The sequence below is a fragment of the Arvicanthis niloticus genome, chromosome 28, assembly GCF_011762505.2.
Source record: "Arvicanthis niloticus isolate mArvNil1 chromosome 28, mArvNil1.pat.X, whole genome shotgun sequence".
Classification (NCBI taxonomy): domain Eukaryota; kingdom Metazoa; phylum Chordata; class Mammalia; order Rodentia; family Muridae; genus Arvicanthis; species Arvicanthis niloticus.
Window position 1 is genome coordinate 4,325,754 of NC_133436.1, and position 19,363 is coordinate 4,345,116.

Sequence of the window (19,363 nt, forward strand, 5' to 3'; positions counted from 1 at the left end):
TATGTGTATAGGTATGTGTGTATTTATGTGTTCATGGGCATCTTGCCACTCCCGTATACAGAGTAATCTTCCTTTGGGTCCTGACTCTGCAGTCTGTCCAGTTTCTTCTGTCTGGGGTGCCCTCTCTTCCTTACCCACAAACCTCCCAACACAACAGCTGTTCAGTACCACCTCTTGGGGAAGCCATCTGGCTTTGGCAGCTCAGGCTGCCATAACAAAATACTACACGCCAGGTGTCTTCTACAACAGAAACTGATCTTAGTCTTCTGGAGGGAATTCAAGATGGTCTGTCAGTGTCTTCAGTTCCTGATAAGAGACCCTTTTTGTGGGTTATATTGTTGGGAGGGTTTGGGACACTAGCCCACTGATTATGACCTCACCCATCCTTTACTAGTCTGTAAAGGTCTCATCTTCACTGCAATCACAGCAGAGGTTACAGTCTCAGAGTCTTCAGCATCCCTAGTCTCCCTCCAGACCCTCTAGCTGTACTTTCCCCTGTCTTCCTACATGGCTCACTCCAAGGCCTCAGACAGCTGTAAAGATTGTTATCTGAGTTCCCAGACTGATGGCTGCCTGGCTGTGGGAAATAGTTTTGACCATCTTCAAGCCTCTTAATTTAGGGCCTAGCCACTAAATTTTAAAGTATTGATTAAATGCATTTCAGACCTTTCTGAATATCAAATCTACAGATCAGCCAGTGACTCAAGCCCGTCATTTTTCAAAGTATTGTGTCATCTGCATTAAATCAGCTCCCCCACCCCAATCCTGCTTCCTTCTGCCAACCACACCAAGTCAAGCACAAGACAAGTTTCTTCCTTTACCAGAGCACTCTCCATCTGTCCCTAGCTTGAAGGAAGTTTGCACAAACCAAGGACTCCTCTTAGTTTGTCCAGATTTATTAACCCATTTCCTTTACTTTGCCCAAATTTTAGTTAGACTGCCAGCATGGGAAGTACACTTTGCCCCCTCTTACCCACGTCCTGTGTTCAGTGTGACCTTTCTAACCTCCTAACTGTTCTCCGTAAGGCCAGTCTTAAAAATTAACCTCTCAATGATTCCTTTCGCGGAAGATGTAGGAAAACAAAAAACCACTCTTCTAGTTTCTTTCATAAACTGAAAACCAGCACAGAAAGCGTTTAACTTTATTCTTAATGTGAATCTGCATTCATACTGCACAGGCCACCTGCATGGTTGGAAATGAGTCCAAAACCCTTTTACAGACCGGTACCAGAATCTTTGTGAAGTTCAAAGCCAACACGGTTGAAGTTTCCCGTGTATGCGGCAGCCTCCTGGCCTTTCAAAAGAACAAGAGCAAGGTACCAGAGACAGCAGACCCCCGCCGCCCAACAAAACGGACTTGGGCTGAGGGTGTAAGCACAGAGGCGAGAACAGAACGCCTACGTGCTGTTCACTCTTAGAAACAATCCCTAGGAAGGCCCCGCCCCGCAGCTCACTCCGCCCACTTGGAGTCTCCGCCCCGCCCCACAGTTCACCTCGCCCCTCCCTCCCAGAATGTCTTCCCGCCACCACCATCTAAATTAGAGGGGTCGAGCCAGTAAGTTCACCCAAAGTGGACTCTTCCCTCTCACAGGAACGGGGACATTAAGTGCAATTTAGTGACATTTCTAATATAATTCTGTTAATGTGTCACAGAGCGCGTCACCAGAGCCTGACCCCGCCCCGTGGCTGTGGCCCCGCCCATAAACGACACACGAAGGCCCCGCCCCTCGCGTCATGAAACCCGACCACCCTGCCACCTGGAGGCCCCACCCCGTAGGTCTTCTTCCCCGCGTGAGGGGCGGGGCTGCGACTGCGCGCTCGCGCGCCGGGCGGCTTCCGCGGCGGCCGTTGGCCGTGAGCGCGGCTTGGGTGGTTGTCTTGGAGAAGCAAGATGGCGGCGACTACCGCCGCGGTGGTGGCGGAGGAGGACACGGAGCTGCGCGACCTGCTGGTGCAGACGCTGGAGAACAGCGGCGTGCTGAACCGCATCAAGGTGCGGCGGGGCGGCTGCCGGGGCTCGCGGCTTCACCGGGGCGCGGGGCGGCCACGCGGCCGTGGGTCCTTGGCCGCGGCTCGTGAGCCCGGTGTGGAGCGCGCAGGCCCGTGGCCTTCCCTCGCTCGCTGCACGCGCGGCCGGCACCCTCGTGTCGGCCCCCGTTCTTTCACGTCGCGACCCTGACTTATAATCTTGTGGGTTTTTCTTTTGAAGGCTGAACTCAGGGCGGCTGTGTTTTTAGCACTAGAAGAACAAGAAAAAGTAGAGGTAAGAGAACCCCAGACCTTGTACCTCTTACAGCCCGGTGTCTAATAAATAAAAAGCCATCCTGAAATAGTTCAGTGACTAACCGGGGATGCTTCAGAACGGTTAAGGATTGTGTTTTTTTTTTTTTATTATTATTATTACCATTACTTATTTTCTATATCATTCTGCACGTTAGAGTGGCCTTAAAGTAGCACAGTAATTCCCGCCGATCATAGCTGAAGTTCACCTGCGGGAGTCGCTTGAAAGCGTTTCGTTGCGTTACCTAAAGGATTACTCTGAACTTTTTACAAGCAAGTCCACTCTGAATGTCTTGGCGGTCAGGAATGCACTGTGGAACCTTTTCTCAAATTCTGATTGGTCGGTTAAAAAATCTGACCATTTAAAAACATCTCCGATCTCTCCCCACCACCACCACCAAAAAAAAAAAAAAAAATTAGTAAGAAAGAAAGACCTGAATGTTTAATAACTTTGCTTTTCTGTCTCTACCCTAGGTCCCAGCAAGCATCCTGAGTAAATGTCCTATAACTCCTTGTCAGTAAAAATCACAGTGTAATCAAAGTCTTCCTGTGTGACAGATCTGCCTCCATCCTTCCTTCTGAGCCTTTGAGCTCTTGACTTCCATCTCCTCAGCCTTACTGTTGGTTCTTGGCTAGGCCAGGTCCCGTGGTCTATACCTCGGTGTCCCATATTCCTTTGCTTTCTGGTTAAACAGTAATGATCTTTTGATCCAGCAAGTTACTTTCTTCTCCCATTTCTGCAAAGAAAAATCACTTCGCCAGGCGGATGCTTGAGTTCTGTAGTGGCCGGTCGTAACTGAGCAGGGCCTGGGGTGCCCATCTGGTCCCCTTTAGTTTTCTTACCTTCACTCTGCTCAGATGGCTCATTCTTCTCTCACAGGAACAAGAGAAGCTTCCGGGTTCTAACTTTGTGTCCTATTGCTGCTATCCGAGTCTGTCAGTTCAGGAAGGGTTTTACCTGTGTCTGCATAACAATACTCCTGTTTTAGGAGAAGAGGCTCTGTCTTGCCAATAGAAATTGTCTGGTTTGTCTGCCTTGTATTCTCATCTCCTTAGCCATCACTATGTCTTTGATTCCTTTTCTGCAGGCTCTTTTGAGCATAAAAATGTTTAATTGCTCTTAAAATAGTTTTACTCATTTTTTCCCTCCTGCTTTAACAGGCAAGTTTTGAGAGACTGTTGTTTTTTATTACCAGGTATTCCTTCCTCCATTAAACATTTAAACATACCACTGCTCTGCCTGAAACCTCTCTTGCTGCAGTCAAGAAGGCTCTTCCAGTTGAGTACGCTTCAGTTGTCACCCAGCTCACCTGGCTGTCGCGCCATCTGACAGTGACCCCTCTTCCAGTTTTGGAAATGTTTTTAACCTTGGGAACCTTTTTCTAAGTGTTTTCCTTTTGCCTACTCCTTGGTTTCTCTATCAAGATCTCGTTCCTTCAAGCGAACCACACTTGAGTTGTTGGTGTCCTGTCCTAGTACTTTTCCTGCAGCTTCCCCGTGGCGACCTTAACATGACTAGTAACTTTGTCCTGTGTCTGTAGTACACAGCTCCTCTTCTGAGCTTCAGACTTAAGTCCCCGAGTTTTCCAGGCCTGCTCCACCCTTGCTCCATTATCTCCTGGCAGTGTCTGCCTGCCCTTCTTGGCTTAGTTACAGCTTTTCCAGAGTGACACTTGCTCCTCTCCACCTGTCATCGATGCCCTCATCATAGGTCTCAGGTCTTCATCTGTCCTGGGCAGACTGACCATTTGTAGCACATGCCTGATTCTGTTCTTCTGTTCTCTCTGACTGGGTCAGTTAGCTCGGTGTCCTGGGTTCTGTACACCACATGCTTCTGTGGTTTTTCTCCCTCTTTAACTTGAGATATAATTGCTTCTGTAAATGCACAGCTTAAAATGTCAGATTTGGTAAACTTTACTATTTACAGAATGTGAAGAACACAACCAAGAAAGAAAATATCGACACAGCCCTTTTGAGTTTGCCTTTCCCAGCCTTCCCCAGCACGTCAGTTATTTTCAAAGCCATGCAAATGGGAACTTGTAAAATGCACTCAGTCTGATATTCAGCATAGTGCTACAGTATGTCTTATTCTTCCACTTAGTCCTGATTTCAGGACTGGTAGATCTTGGCATTAGCCACTGAGCGGACAGTCTTAATTTGCTTAGCTATCCACCCTTTGATACGACCGACATTTGGGTTGTCCCTGTTTGTCACTTGAGGATAATGCTGCCGTGAATGGTCATGTCCAGGTCTTTGCTGGAATCTTGGGTTTATCTGGAGAAAATACTTGAGGATAGGAATGACTGGCTCTCCTGCTGGAGATAATGTTAACCTAAAAACAAAGAAACCTTCCCACTGTTTTCCATAGTACCTATGCATTTTATGTTTCCACCCACAAGATGTGAGGCTGACTAAGGAAGCCCATCTTGCATTTACCTACATTATCCTCACTGTCAACAGTCACCACAGGTTCAATTTGCAAGAAGTATATTTTACAGTGTTTTTTCAGATCTGTGATACAAAAGAATAAGTTGAGCTATGGACACACATCTCATATACTAATTAATTTGGAATTGCAAGTGGTAGATACCTAAGATGATGCATTTCAAAGTGTATGTACTTGAAATATAAATAGTTAAATTGAATGCCACACATGTTTGTAAACAAACCATTTCAAAAGCAGTGCAATTATAACATGTTGAAGGGCTTGTGATATAGACAAGTGTAGGGTACCTGCCTGTCATGTGCAAGGTCTTGAGTCCAATCCCCAGCGGTGTAAAAAAGTGTTTTAAAGGTTAACATAAATGTCTGATTACACAGGCTGGTTTATTAACTTGAAAAGTTATTAAATAGCACAAAGTAAGTCCTATGCTAAGTAAATAGTTGTGAGATGTATCGTAAGTCCATGATTTCATGAATAGCAATGGGTGTATTCTTTATATCTTTGCCAAAATAAAAGTGACTGTTGACACTCTGCTCTGGAGGGTGTGCTTTCCACTTTCATTTTCTCACTTACTGACAATAAACTTGGGCTATGGAAAAAAAAGAATTTTAATGTACACTTTTTAGTTATTTTAGGGTAAACATATAACACTTAAAATATTTCTTTATTTTCAACAGAACAAAACTCCTTTGGTCAATGAGAGCTTGAAGAAGTTTTTAAATACAAAAGATGGTAAGACACTACTGTGTTTATTATCTTCCTCTGTGCTTTATACTTTTTGTCAATATTTGTGGGGAGAATAGTCTTACTCTGACTTATGCTGGTCTCTAGTCCTGAGGGATCTTCCTCCCTGATGCTGACTTTACACAGGAGCACACCACCATGCCTGATGCCTGGCTTCAAGCTGCCATATTAAGCATTTTGGATACTGGGAAGATGTTGGCTAAAGCAGACTTAGTATAGAATGTGAAGCAGTGCAATCCATTTATCAAACACTACATGGTCTCGAAGTTGAAAGTTGATGATCCTAATGCAAAAATAGAAACATGGGGATTTTCATACTTAAGTGAATGATTTAAAAAACTTAGACACCTCATTTTTCTCATAGAATGCTTTAGTTCACAAGGAAAATTGTGAGTTCTTTGGGCTCTGTTCACCGTGTCTTTCTATTTTTCCCTTGATTTTCATAGGTCGTTTAGTGGCTAGTCTCGTCGCAGAATTTCTACAGTTTTTTAATCTTGACTTCACCTTGGCTGTTTTCCATCCTGAAACTAGCACAGTAAGGAAAATGATTTCATGCCTATCCTGTGATGTCTCTACAGAGTGAATACTAAGCGAAAAGTTAGAGAAGTCTTGACACTTCACAGTTGCTCACATTAGGTTTTTTTTTTTTTTTTTTTTTTTTTTTTTTTTTTTTTTTTTTGGTATGTTGTTTGCTAGATTGTTTTTCTAAAGACTATCTGAGCTGCTTCATGTAACTTGAAGCTGCTGAAGTGAGTGTTACTGTGGAGTTGATCCTACTAAGATGTTAGACTTTATACTGCAGCTGTCACAGTAGAAGTCCTAAAACATAGATGCTCTGTAAAAGCTGCTAGAGTTCATTCACTTCACACACAGTCGCTTTACATTTGAAGATGTCTGTAAGTTTCCAAAATACTCCCTTTGGTACCTGATTGTTCCTGCTGTGTTTTCTGTACCTAAATCTTACTACTTTTCTAGATTCAAGGTCTTGAAGGTCGAGAGAACTTAGCCCGGGATTTAGGCATCATTGAAGCAGAAGGTACTGTGGGTGGACCCTTATTATTAGAAGTGATTAGGCGCTGTCAACAGAAAGAAAAAGGACCTACCAGTGTGGAAGTAAGTGTCCTGTGCTACCGGTTTTTATTTTATTTTAGTAATTGTCTACTTAAGTCATAGAGATGAGTACATGCTTAATGAATTGAGGCTTGCATAAAAAGAAGCCACTCATTTTGTTGTTGGTTTATTCAGGCTACTCTTTTTTGTTTGTTGTTTGGTTGGTTGGTTCAGGACAGGGTTTCTCTGTGTAGCCTTGGCTGTCCTGGAACTTGTTCTGTAGACTGCCTCTGCCTCCCAAGGGACTAAAGGCGTGTGCCACCATCACCCAGCACTAGAAGCTGCTCCTTAAAACACAATGAAATGGACTGTGATGGTATATAAATGGTTTAATGAAAATTAAAATATGCAGCTGTGCTTGTGTACCTGTTTTGGCTGTTGGTTCTCCGAGTTTAGGAACAGGCTGGAATAAATCATAACTCCTCAGGGACCAGCTGCTGCCTTGACCATGTGTACTTCACCTCTCCATCGCCTCAGTTATAAAATAACAATGAGAGTAAGACCAGCACTCAGCATAGAGAGCGTCCACTGATGGATGTTTTTGTTACTAGTTCAGTGTGGAAGGCTGCCTTACACATAAAGGTTTAAAAAAAATCTTTTTGTCATGTGTATGAATGGTTTGCCTGGATGTGTATATGTACCGTGTGTGTACAGTGGCCACAGAGAGTAAAAGAGACTATCAGGTCCCCTGGAACTAGAGTTATGGTTTGAACCCAGCTTTTCTGCAAAAACAGCCAGTACTCTTAACCTCTAAGCTGTCTCTCTAGCCCATCTAATGGATAGAAAGAAAGAAACAAACAAACAAACAAACAAAAACCTGAGCTGTTAACATTACTTATTTTTAAAATGTTTTTAGACTCCAACTTTTCTTCTATTGTTGGGTGTTTTTCTATATAGTTTTTGCTATGAAGTCTAAGTAGGCCTTGAACTCATCATCTTTCTGTGCCTTCTTAGTGTTCAGATTACAAGTGTGTGCTATCAAGTCTTACACAAATTATACTTTCTTATTAGCAGTTACTTTTCTTTCCTGTCATCTTTGTTTTATGTAATCTTGCTTGTAGGATTGATGATCTGACTTTAGCTGCACACATGAGTTTTGCCTAAACATACTGTTTTGCATACTCAACTCCTTAGAGCTACTCCACTGTCTGGCAGATGTGCTTTCAGTCAGACGTTTAGCGGAGAGAGGTGGGAGCATCTTAAACTACTTATTGATTCCATTTAGAGATCAGTCAGAATCTGAAAATCATGAAAGCTTGTCTGAATACTAATTGCACTTAAGACATAGTAAATAGATTCTCAGGGTAATAGAGTAGCAGGCTTTAGGCAAGTGCTGTGTCTTGAAAGAGCTCACTAAGCAAGAAGATAGACTTACGTAAGGAGTTGAATGTTTAAATGGTTATCTAAGATTATAGAGAAAGAGGTGAAGCAACGTTAATGCTGAACTCGGTCCACCGTGACATTACAAACTACAGTTCTTTCAGCAGACCAGACAGATATTTGTGTCTTCAAAAGGAAATGCTTTGCTCTCCAAGTTGCAACACTATGAAATTGGGGGTTTATCTCCACTTTTTGCTAGCTTTTTGTCTTCATAGAATTCATTAGTAGGTTTGGGTGGGAGTTACTGGGGGGCTTTTGCACAAACAGTACAAATGAGGAGCCTAACGGGGTTTGGTGTCTTGTTTCCATTTCCAATTCACTGCTGTTTGACTTTGTTACTTTGAAAGGAAACCTGTCATAAGGAATAAAAAAATGATCTTTTTTTTTTTTTTTATCCTAAACTTAAATTATGGATAAGAAAGCTTGCTATATGAAGATCCTAAACTTAGGTTATGGATAGGAAAGCTTGCTATATGAAGATCCTAAACTTAGGTTATGGATGGGAAAGCTTGTTATATGAAGATCGACACATCAGACTCAGTTTTGTTGCCTTTCACCAAAACTGCATTTCAAAGTTTGTATTTTAATTGTCTGTATGCATTCAGGAGACAGCTTGTGGAAGTTGGTTCTCTCCTTCTACCATTTGGGTCCCAGGGAGCAAATTGTCAGGCTTGACAGGAAGTGCCTTTACCCACTAAGCCATCTAGACAGCCCCTGCAACTGTGTTTTAAAAGCTAACTTAAGAAGCGGGTTGCTAGCCGGGCGGTGGTGGCGCACGCCTTTAATCCTAGCACTTGGGAGGCAGAAGCAGGTGGATTTCTGAGTTTGAGGCCAGCCTGGTCTACAGAGTGAGTTCCAGGACAGCCCGGGCTATGCAGAGAAACCCTGTCTGGGGGGGGGGGGGGGGGGGGGAGTGGGTTGCTGGCTTTAGTCCCCTATGGATAATTAGAGACACTGCACACTGTGCATTTCTCAGTGATTGAGTTGCCTCCTTTTAGGCATCTATGGCAATTACATCTTCGTCTCTTCTAGAAGCATCCATTCCTGCTAGTGGTTTCTCTTCAGTCTCTTCACTCATGCTGAATGGTTTAAGATTCTGCTCTGTATTTGTTTTCTATTTAACAATTGGAGTGACTAGCATGAGCTGGAAAGTGTAGACCGTGTGCAGCTGGGACCCTGCTCCTGAAGTCTGAGTAGAAGCAGTTGAGATTTTTGAGTTTTTGTAATTTGTAATGTTTCCATAGACTTTGCCAACCAAGCAGATCCAGGAAGCTATGACGGAAAGGTAGACTGGGCACCCACAGTGTAGATGGGTGGCCAGTTCAAGGTGGCTAAAGAAAATACTTTGCAGGTAAAATTTATATCTGACAGTTAAATGTGTGTATTCAAATTAGAGGAAAATCTAGTAAAGGGGTTTATGAAGAAATGTCAATATAGTGTTCTTAAATGCTAAATTTCTATTGAAGTATTATTGGCATACTCATGTTGTAGTTTCAGTTTGTTTCAGTTTAAATTTCAATTTTTTAGGGTGCACTGGATCTGTCTGATGGACATCCTCCATCAAAGTCACCTGAAGGAAAAACAAGTGCAAACTCCACCCCAAGTAAGGTGAGCATATGGCTGGACAGAGACGTGGGCACTGGGCAGACCCGGGGGCTCTTCCCCTCTGCTTACCAGTTAGCTGTAAATTTCCTTTGGTAACACGTCTTCTTACAGTGTCTCTTAATTACAGAAGTGTTTTTAAAAGGTTGCTTCTTTTGTTTATAGGTAAGTTTTGAATTTTGTATCTCAGAAGACACTGATACTTGGAAATATTTTTGTATTGCACTAGTAAGAAGCTTTGCATAAACTCCTAGCTGGTGAGCATGAGGTTCCAGAAATAAAATGGTGTAGATGAGTTTTGTAGACTTTTTAGATGGATGACCAGATTTGGAATCGTGATACTATTTAAATATTTATGAACTATTTTTGACAAGATTTAGAGGAAAGTGTACTAAGGTGTGTGTGTGTGTGTGTGTGTGTGTGTGTGTGTGTGTGTGTGTGTATGCGTGCTATTAAAGATAAGACCTAATTTCAGGAATACTACATGAAGGAGAAAAAAAATTTTGAACACTTGAATTTAGGATCAAGGGTGTATTTTTTGTTTTTATTTAATTTTTTTAAAAATTTTAAGAATTATTTATCTTATGTATATGAATACACCATCACTCTCTTCAGAAACACCAGAAGAGGGTGTCAGATTCCATTACAGATGGTTGTGAGCCACCATGTCGTTGCTGGGAATCGAACTCAGGACCTCTGGAAGAACAGTCAGTGTTCTTAACTACTGAGCCATCTCTCCAGCTCAAAGATGTATTTAATAATAGAGAATTTGAAGTGATGGTCTCCCAAGGCTGATAGAGTACATCCTGATTGGTTCTAGTTGGTCCTATGAAATAATGGGTTTGGGTCATAAACCCAGGCTGCTGTCATAAAGTGACAGAGACTACATCACTATAGGCATTGGTTTCTCAGATTTGGGCACTGACAGACTTGGTGTCTGGTGCAGGCCCAGTTCTTTCTATATAGCCTTATGTAGGAGAAGCAGAGCTCAGTGAAGTCTTTAATCCCATGCACAAGTGTTCCATACTCGTGATTAGTCGTTCCCCGAAGGCCCTACTTAATACTCTTCTTACTGTAGGGATTGGGATTTCAACATTAGCAGGGTTTGTAGGAGGGTGGGCAGGCTTAGTCGTGCAGTTCATTGAAGCTCAGCATTGTACTCTGTGACTTTCCCATCAGAATAGAAAGATGGTGTGCAGTCCATCTCAGCACAAGGCTTCATGTAGGTTCAGAGTGGGAAAGGCATTACATAGATAAAGCTGGTGTCTTAAATCAGGTGGCCTTTGGAGCTTGTGGGTATACTGCCAAGTCCTTCATTGCTAAGGGTCTTGGTACAGCACACTGGTGTTACTTATGGCTTGTTCTTTGACAATTTGCTCCCTTTTTAAGCTTTAAAAACCAAAAAAGATATCATATTTGTAGCCATCGAGGTTATTCTGTTGTGTGGCCTCTGAGATGTTCAGGCCTTTTCAGATAAGGAGTATTTAAAGATGTTTCTCTTTTGGTGATTATGGAAAGCTGTAACCCTGATTGACAGAATAGGTCATGAGTAAATTTTACAAAATCCTTTAAATGTTGATACTGTCAATGCTTGAAGCATTGACCTGCTTGGAAATCCACTTTTTAGTAAATTATTCTTTATAAGGGTTACTGACATTCCATGTAAAGTATATTTTCAAGAAAAAAACCCACAAGATCTTTTATTACATTTTATTCTCTCTGTATATTTTTTAGTATCTAAGGGTTATGATGATACTAAGTGTTTCAGGAAATGTTGCTGTAAGTTCTTAGAGAAGAACATTCTCCTAGGCTAGTATAGAGGCCTGTGTCTCTCATCTGGGGGGAGGGCCGTCACACTTCTGCCACCTTTCATTTCCTCTCTCAGTGCAGTCTCCTTATGTTGTGAGCTGGGGTTAGAGTGGCCCTTTAAGAAACACCCGTGATCTTGCTAGCTGGCTGGGTCTGGGGTCTGTTTAAAATACATCCTTGCTTTGTCACTTGCAGTACAGTTCCGTTATATACCTGAAGAATTTGAGATTCTAGCTCTTCACTTCTCCTTGCCTCTCCATGATTCCTCATCAGCCTTGTGAGCCCACAGAGTGAAAGTGTAAGTGTGAGGGACACTGGAAAGTTGTAGCCAAGGATTGGATTCAGCCCAGCTGTTAGGAACCAGCTTTGTGTGCTCCTGGAGAAGGGCACGTAAAGTGTGACGAGCCCGCAGCAAGCTGCTTAGAATTCTAATTCTCTCCAGGCCAGCGTAGGTACGAGGGGCAGTGTGAGCAAAGAAGCTAGGCTGCACACACAAGCTGATGGGCAATAGCCAGTGCCTGTTGCTGACCAGAAACCTGCTGGAAACTGGTTAAAATGGGTGGCCACTCCAGAAGTTAGGAAAGGAAGCTATGGAGAGGAATATGTTAATTAAATTGTCCAATTACAGATACTGTCTAATAGGAATCTTTATTAGTTTGGTAATGAGTTAGTTTATTTTTAAAGATTTACATTTTATGGTAAAATGTCATTTTATTCTCATGCTCAGATACCAAGGTATAAAGGACAAGGTAAGAAGAAGACAAGCGGTCAGAAGTCTGGTGACAAGGTAACATGCATGAGGGCAGAAGAGCAAAGCAGCCTGTGCTGAGACAGGCCCTCAGACACGGGGGCCTCCTGCTGGCCTGGGTTCTAAGTTTTCTTCTTAAACACGACTGTCATCTATTATCAGACCCTGAGAGCCAGAGCTAAGGCACAGGCCTGTCATCTAAGCTGCTTGAGAGGGGAAAGGAGGCCTGCAAGTTGAAGGCCAAGCTGGGCCATTTATCGAAATCCCGTCTAAAACCACAAAGTAAATGAGTAGGCTGGGGATATAGTCAAATGATAGAGCACTAGACAAGCACTGAGCTCAGTCCTCAGTAATGAGAAGACAGGGCGCAGAGAGTGTGGGAAGGCACACTGGCATGAAACAAAAGTGACTTGTCAAGTCAGGTAAAGACATAGCAGTAATTAGAAGAAGTCAGAGTGACTTCATTTTCAGTACTCCAGGGTCCCTCAGTGCTGTGCGAAGGCTGATGCATAGGCATTTTCCCAAGTTAAAAACATCTGAGATAAAGGCTTTTTTTTTTTTTTTTTTTTTTTTTTTTTTTAAAAACTTATATTTGCCTATTAACTGGCTTTAGCTATAGTGATTTTTAAAGGCAAATTCTCTTTGCATTCACTGTTTATACATTATTTGATGAAAAGATGTCCCATTACCCAGTAAGTACTGTTGGAACATCTGTTTAGTGAAAGTGGCTTTGTTTGAACTCAGTCTAACTGGAGAGGCGGGACCGCCTTGAGACTGTAAGGATAGTAACCTGTGGTTTGCGATTCATTGCATTGTTTCAAATTTTTAAGTTAGATGCATATTTCAAAGAATTGAGTTTTTATAACTTTACTAGTGTCTTAAGCCTTTAATTTTAAATGTTTTGGATGAAGTAGTACATAAAACCAGAATACACTAAGAGACATGGTTTTCACTGTAATGTGACAGAGCTGTAGTGGGCCAGACTTGAACCTTCACATGTTCTCTGAGTTGAGGGGAATTGAGAGCCCCTGGGCCCTGTGTTATAGTGGAGACTGTAAGTCTAATGCCTTGTGTTTGTATTGTGCTTCTTGAGTCAAGACTGTCTCCTCAGTCACTTGGAAGTCCTTTTGCCCTTTTCTTCTCTGGCCTTGTTTCTGAACTGCTTTTGTAGCCAGTGTGGATCTCAGTGTTGCCTCTTTCTAGCCTTAGATAGCTAAGCCCTTCCCTCTTTCTTCCTTTCCCTTTGTGCTCTGCTCTCTGCATGCAGTAACTTTTCAGTTTCCAGAACATTCTTAACAACATAATTAAGATACCTAGTAGCATGTAGTGGTCAGGGCTATGCCCACCAGAATGCCAGTGGGAGTCACTGCTTTGGCAGGTGAGTGCCATTCGTAGTGGAAATGCCATTTCCAGTTGCCAGAGCCTCATCCATGTGATGGACAGACACAAAGTGTGTGTGCTGTGTGTAGAATTCAGGAGTCTTGAGCAGAAATAAGCCCAGGGTATTGCTGCCCGTTGAGCTCTGGCACTCTGAGACAGGCTTGTGGACAACTGTTGAGAGGCCCAAGCTTTGCTAGTTGTGCAAGTGTACTTTTGAATTATTCATAAGCTATCTCAGTGTGGCCTTGTGCACCTGTAATCCCAGCACTCCGGAGACAAAAGCAGATGATTGCTGCAAGTCTGAGGCCAGCCAGGGTCACAGTACAGAGATTGTCTCAAGAACCCCCAAAGCAGTTGTTTAATATGTGTTCATGTGTGTGTAAATATAACTAACTAATATGTAAGGTTTTTTAAACAATTTCAGTAATGGTTTTTTGTTTTATTGTTAAACAATATAATAGATAGATTCAGAACACAGAGTTAAAGTTAAATGGGAAGTAATTCTTTAATGAATTTACTTTAACAATGACTTTACTTTAATGATTTGTATTTGTGTATTTGTGTAGTTGAATATATACCATAATACACATATGCAGGTCAGAGGACAACTTGAGAGTAGGCTCTCTTCTTTCATCAGATGGTCCTGGGGCTTGGGGCAGGTGCTTTGCCTCCTGAGGCATCCCCCTGGCTGTGAAGGGTGAGATTCAGAGCTGTCTGGGTTTTTAACATAGTGCCGATGGGTATTTCTTTTATTACCATTTCTCCAAATAATGTCTCAGTTGCCTGAGAAATCAATAGAGAAACCCCCACTCTCCAGACTAGGTGGACAGTATGAGCTGGGCTCCATGCAGACAGTGGGGGAAAAGAAAACTCAGTTGGAGGGGGCGGAGGGAGGAGCTAAAAGGAGGAGTTGGGGGAGGGGAGAAAATATGTTCAAAATACCATTTCAGGAAATTCTCAAAGAATTAGCAAAGAGTATTTCTTAAAATATAATAAATATAAAGAACTATAACACCTAGGTGTAGTGGTGTGTGCCTATATACCAACACTGGAAAAGCAGGAGGACTGCTACTCCAGAGCCAGTCTGGGCTTATGTACTGAGTTCTAGGCAAGCCTGGTGAGACCCTGTCTCAAGAACTCAACAGCAAAAACTTCGTAGCAGACTTTGCAGAAGCTCTGCCCATTTGGGTCTTTACCATTTAATTAGAAAAACAAAACAAAGATGGGTATTATTTTTAACAGTCAGCCTCGGTGTGCTCTTCCTCTCTTCCTCCTCTACATTGTGACAGCCCTGCAGGTTCGGGTGGCACTTGAGGGCCTCGGGTGCCAAAGCACCTCTGCAGCTCTAGAGTGAAGTCCTTTGTATCATGCCATTAAATGTCTGAGAAGGCATCCTTCATCCTTTTCCTAAATGTATAGTGAGGCACGTTTTCTTTTAATTCTTAGTGACATAATCATGTTGTGTCTCTCAGGCTGGGTAGGTTTACCTGTGGCTGTCACCTCAGGGCTTTCTGTATTGAGTGTTGCTTTCTCTCATCCATTCCTCACTATGAGGCTGAGTGAGTGGGAGGTAGGTAGTGGGAAACACACTTACCTAGCCCCCTCTTGGCGTTGTCCTCAGATGAGTTGGAGCTGCAAAGGGGAAAGGGCAAGAGGGCCAAGGTGACAGGGCTGGGGCGCTGCGGGCCATTCTGTCTTGGGCTTGCTCCTGGAGGCTGTGGCTCTGGTGAGTGTGGGGACGACTTAGATGGCTGACTGCTGTGGCAAGTGGGTTTCTCTAGAAACACTGAGCGGTTTAAAGATTTGTCCTGGGCTTCTAGAATTCTGCAGTATTAAGGAGAGATAATAAAACTTTGTAAGTATAGTACTCAATTTAACTGTAATATTCTTTCAGTTCTCTGTTAGTCAATATTAGAAGTAGTAGAAGTAAACTTCATAAGTCACCGATCAAAAGCAGCCTTTGGCAGAGTGGAGGAGGAGGAGGAGGCAGAGGGTGATAGAGCCCTGTTATGAGGGAAAGAAATAGAGCAGGTAGGTGCTTGTAAAACTGAAGCAGTCTGTCTGTTTATGAACAGTGCACATCAAGTTTTTACTTTGGAAAACACAAATTATGTTTTTCTTTTTTCCTTCAATGCTGAGAATTGAGGCCTTTGTCCTGGCAAGTCCTGTTGTGTCCATTGAGCCCCATCTAAGCCCCTTTTCAGCTTTCTAAAGACATCATAGCAATAATTCAATTTTTGGCTACTAGACAAGGAGATTTTTTCATTGTGAAACCTTTCTCTGAAGGTCATTTTCTATTTTTTTTTTTTTAATGATTGAATGTTTGATTGTATTTTATTGGAACGTTAAACCTATAGTAATACTTTAAAAACTTTTTTATCGTAATTTACCATACAGTTTGTTAATCTTGAGCTCCATCAAAGGGAACGGTTGATGCAGTACTGTTCAATAAGTCCTTTCATTTGTATTAAATGACAAAGGCTAAGTGTTGTATTATAAACACCTATGACTTTCTTCAGCTTCTGTACCAGAACAGAATCTGGAGCCTGGGAACTAGGACCCGTTGTTTCCTAGTCTGAAGACAGAGCAGGAAGAAAGGTGTCTGTCTTGTCTTCTGTAGTGTGAGGCAAGCCTGGGTTATGGTCTTTCCCTTACAAAATGGACCACTCTGGTTGTATCTGCCTCCATGCTCACATAGGCTCCGGTGTCACGTGTCTGTCTCTGCTGACTAGCTCCCTAGTGAGTTAGGAACCTTTGTTCTCACCTTCATTAATAGAACTGTGGAAGTAGAATAAAATAAGTAATTCTGTTATTTTAATGTATCCGTTATGCCATAATGTCCTTTTCTATGAAACTTGGCTTCCTATAATTGGGCCTTGCATCATTAGTATGAATGTCCCTGAAACCAGACAGGTGATGTCCATGACAAGCATGAATTAGCATGCTCGTCAGTCTTCTGTAGTCTGTGTGGGCTTGAGCTGATGATGTGAACTCCAGGAGGAGAGCATGTCCTGGAGTTACTGACTTGTGATGTTGCTTTGTGTCTGTCTCACTCTGTCTCCTCCCTGGTAACTTCTCAGCAAAGTTCTGAAGAAGAGAGTCACCATCAAACTCTGTGGATGTGTTTCAATATCTTAAGACTTGAGGCCATTTAGGTGTAGTGCCTTTGAAAAAGTCAATTATTAAAACATTTTCAAATCAAAATTGAAACTGATACGAATTTAATTTAGGTACATAGAAACATACTATACTTCTGTTTTTCACAATCCCAGGAAAACTGGAAAAAACTTGGAAAGGAATTTTTAAAGTACCTCCTTAAAAGTTTCCTATATAGTTTAAAAGAATAATTTGGATAATTTATTTTTCCAGACATTTCTTTGTGATGATTAGTTATCACTATTAATAGCTCACAGACTATACAGCTCCATCTAAGTCCCTAAAATTATTAATATAGTATATGTCTTGGTTTTGGCAAACCCCCCAAGGCCTCTAGTCTAAAAATGTAAGTGTGCATCCTAAGACGTGCTATGCTGTCTGCATGTGGAAAAACAGAAGAGCACCTGCATCGTGCCCTGTGTGTTGGTCTAGTCCACATCTCTACAGCCCAGCTGCTTGCCTTGTTGCTAATCTGCTCTGACCCAGTCTCTTTGTAACTTAATGTATACACACTGACATGGATTTAATTCTGGAGGATATTTATGTCTTAAAAACACTGCCTAGGATTTTCCAAGTTCCTTATTTCAAGTGTTTTTACAGGGCTCTATTACAGTATTATACACTGTAGCATATAAGGCCAGACCTTTGGAAATTGTCTTCTTCGGTCCACATTAAATGTAGTTTTACATAACTAAACCTAATGATATAACCTGAATATGAAGAACTAACCTCATCTGGATGTGGTAGCAAACTCCTGTAATCCCAACCCTTGGAACCTATGCGGCAAGGAGATGGAGTTCAAGATCATCCTCGGCTGTGCAGCAAGTTCAAGGCCACCTGTGCCACACAAGACCTTGTCTCAAAAAGGGAGGAAAGGGGGGAACTAATCTGTTGTTCATTTTACCATTTAACTACCCAGGGGTCTTAACAAGTTACATAAGTGCCTTTGTGTTCTTTTTTAGAATCCATACCGATAGCACATGCATAGCCTAGAGATTGATAGCGCCACAGCACTTAGAGCATTGGGAATTCTCCATGATTGTTAGCCACTGCTGTTACAACTGGCATTATTTGTCATAGTTATTATTAATATAGATTAATTTAGTGTTTTGGGACTAAAAGAGGTATGGGCAGGTATAGACTAACACTATGCCGTGGTTCTCAAAGTAGACCAAACACTGTAATAGTTCCTGACCTGACTGTGCATCAGTAGGACAGGAATAGAATACAAAAAGGATTTCTGTGCCTGCTTGTGTGTATTTCATGGGGTGCAGGTCAGTAGATAGCCCAGCAAGCCTGAGTTAAGGTGATCGCTGTAGCCCGGGTCTGCTTGTTGTAAATGTGAGCATTCAAATTTTATTTGGTGTTGGGTAGAATACTTCTGTCTTTTCAGATAAACAGTGCAGCTTGGTTTATTTTGTGACATAGTCTTTTAACTTTAATGTTCATTCCTGGTTGCAAGATGAAAGCGTGTTAAGATATTTTGTGCAACAGTGACACACATACAGGATGAAAAGGGGAAGCTGTTATGATTGACAGTTGCTAAGTGAGATAGGCGTAGTAAAGACTTTTTTATTTAGAAAGGAAGGGAAGAAATAATGCAACCTTCTTTCTGTAACATGTTGTCCTGTCAGGAAGCCTCAGGATGAAGTAGGAAACCATAGGGTTACACTGCAGTTTCTGTTGTTAAAGGCCAGATACACACACCTGCATACATACAACACACATGCACATGCCCCTGTGTTGACTTGTTGAAACTATCTTAGAAGCTTTATAACCAAGAAGAGTTCTCTTCCTTCTTTTCAGAAGACCAGCAGTGAGACCAGTCAGAGTGAGCCAAGTATCTCCTTGTCAGAGTCCAAGAGTAAAAGCAGTCTGCACTCACTGGCCCATGAAACAAGAATTGCATCTTTCTTAAGCAGCAGCACTGTAGATGCCAAAGACAAAAGTGCTGTTTGTCCAGATGAAGATGATGTGGAAGGAGATTCTTTCTTTGATGATCCCATTCCTAAACCAGAAAAAACCTATGGTTGGTAAGTAGACTCCTCTTCTTCAGATTATCTGACTCATGATTTAAAAACAAAATTTCTAAATGCTTTCACTTTATATTTTAAACCTAATAATATGCTAATAACTTTATAATTATTAAACTCAAAAATCTGATGCTGTGTCAGTAAAGCCTAGTATGTCTTAAAATAATTCAAGGAATACTGAAGACACCAGGTATGAGCCATTTTCACCAGGTAAGCCTGCATCAGGACCCTACCTTGTGGCAGGAGCTGTTTTGGGTTTCAGTTTGTTTCAGGATGCAGCAGGAGTTCTGACTCCTGCCTCAGAGACAGTCAGGTAGTCAGCAAGACTCTTCTGTGGAGATGCTGCAGAGTGGGCAGCATTGTAGTGCAAGAGGCCTCATCTGTTTCAGTAATTGACCAGAGAAGGCTGTAGTTGGGGTCCTCTTGGATTACACCTGAGTCAGCAGCTCAAAGAGTGAGCAAGCCCAGCTTTGCACCAGGCCCAAGAGAGGAACTGGCAAATATGAAGGGTCTGATCAGCCTCTCCGGACGTCAGGAAGGACAGTGTGGTCACAGAGGAGAGGGTTGTGTGAGTTGGATGGAGACATGGAGGTGAATCACAGAGTGTGACTTATTCTGCCTGAGATCGGAAGCACTGAAGTCTTGGCCCAGCCCACACAGTCCTCGCTGCTGAGCCAA

The 19,363-nt window shown here is 42.4% G+C and overlaps 1 protein-coding gene across 4 annotated transcripts in view; it reads left to right on the forward strand.

The window, feature by feature from the left end:
* The first annotated feature begins 1,781 nt into the window (after positions 1-1,781).
* Positions 1,782-19,363, forward strand: part of Cep43 (centrosomal protein 43) — a 30,687-nt gene continuing 13,105 nt past the window's right edge. Inside the window, exons 1-8 of one of the 4 annotated variants that reach the window (XM_076926610.1) lie at positions 1,795-1,993; positions 2,210-2,263; positions 5,401-5,455; positions 5,914-6,002; positions 6,443-6,580; positions 9,485-9,565; positions 12,096-12,155; positions 18,459-18,685. In XM_076926610.1, the coding sequence (XP_076782725.1) occupies positions 1,892-1,993; positions 2,210-2,263; positions 5,401-5,455; positions 5,914-6,002; positions 6,443-6,580; positions 9,485-9,565; positions 12,096-12,155; positions 18,459-18,685 (806 nt within the window). In that variant the 5' untranslated portion in view covers positions 1,795-1,891. Of the gene's footprint in view, positions 1,994-2,209; positions 2,264-5,400; positions 5,456-5,913; positions 6,003-6,442; positions 6,581-9,484; positions 9,566-12,095; positions 12,156-18,458; positions 18,686-19,363 lie in introns of all 4 variants that reach the window. The other 3 variants (XM_076926611.1, XM_076926612.1, XM_076926613.1) reach the window with 3 other exon arrangements.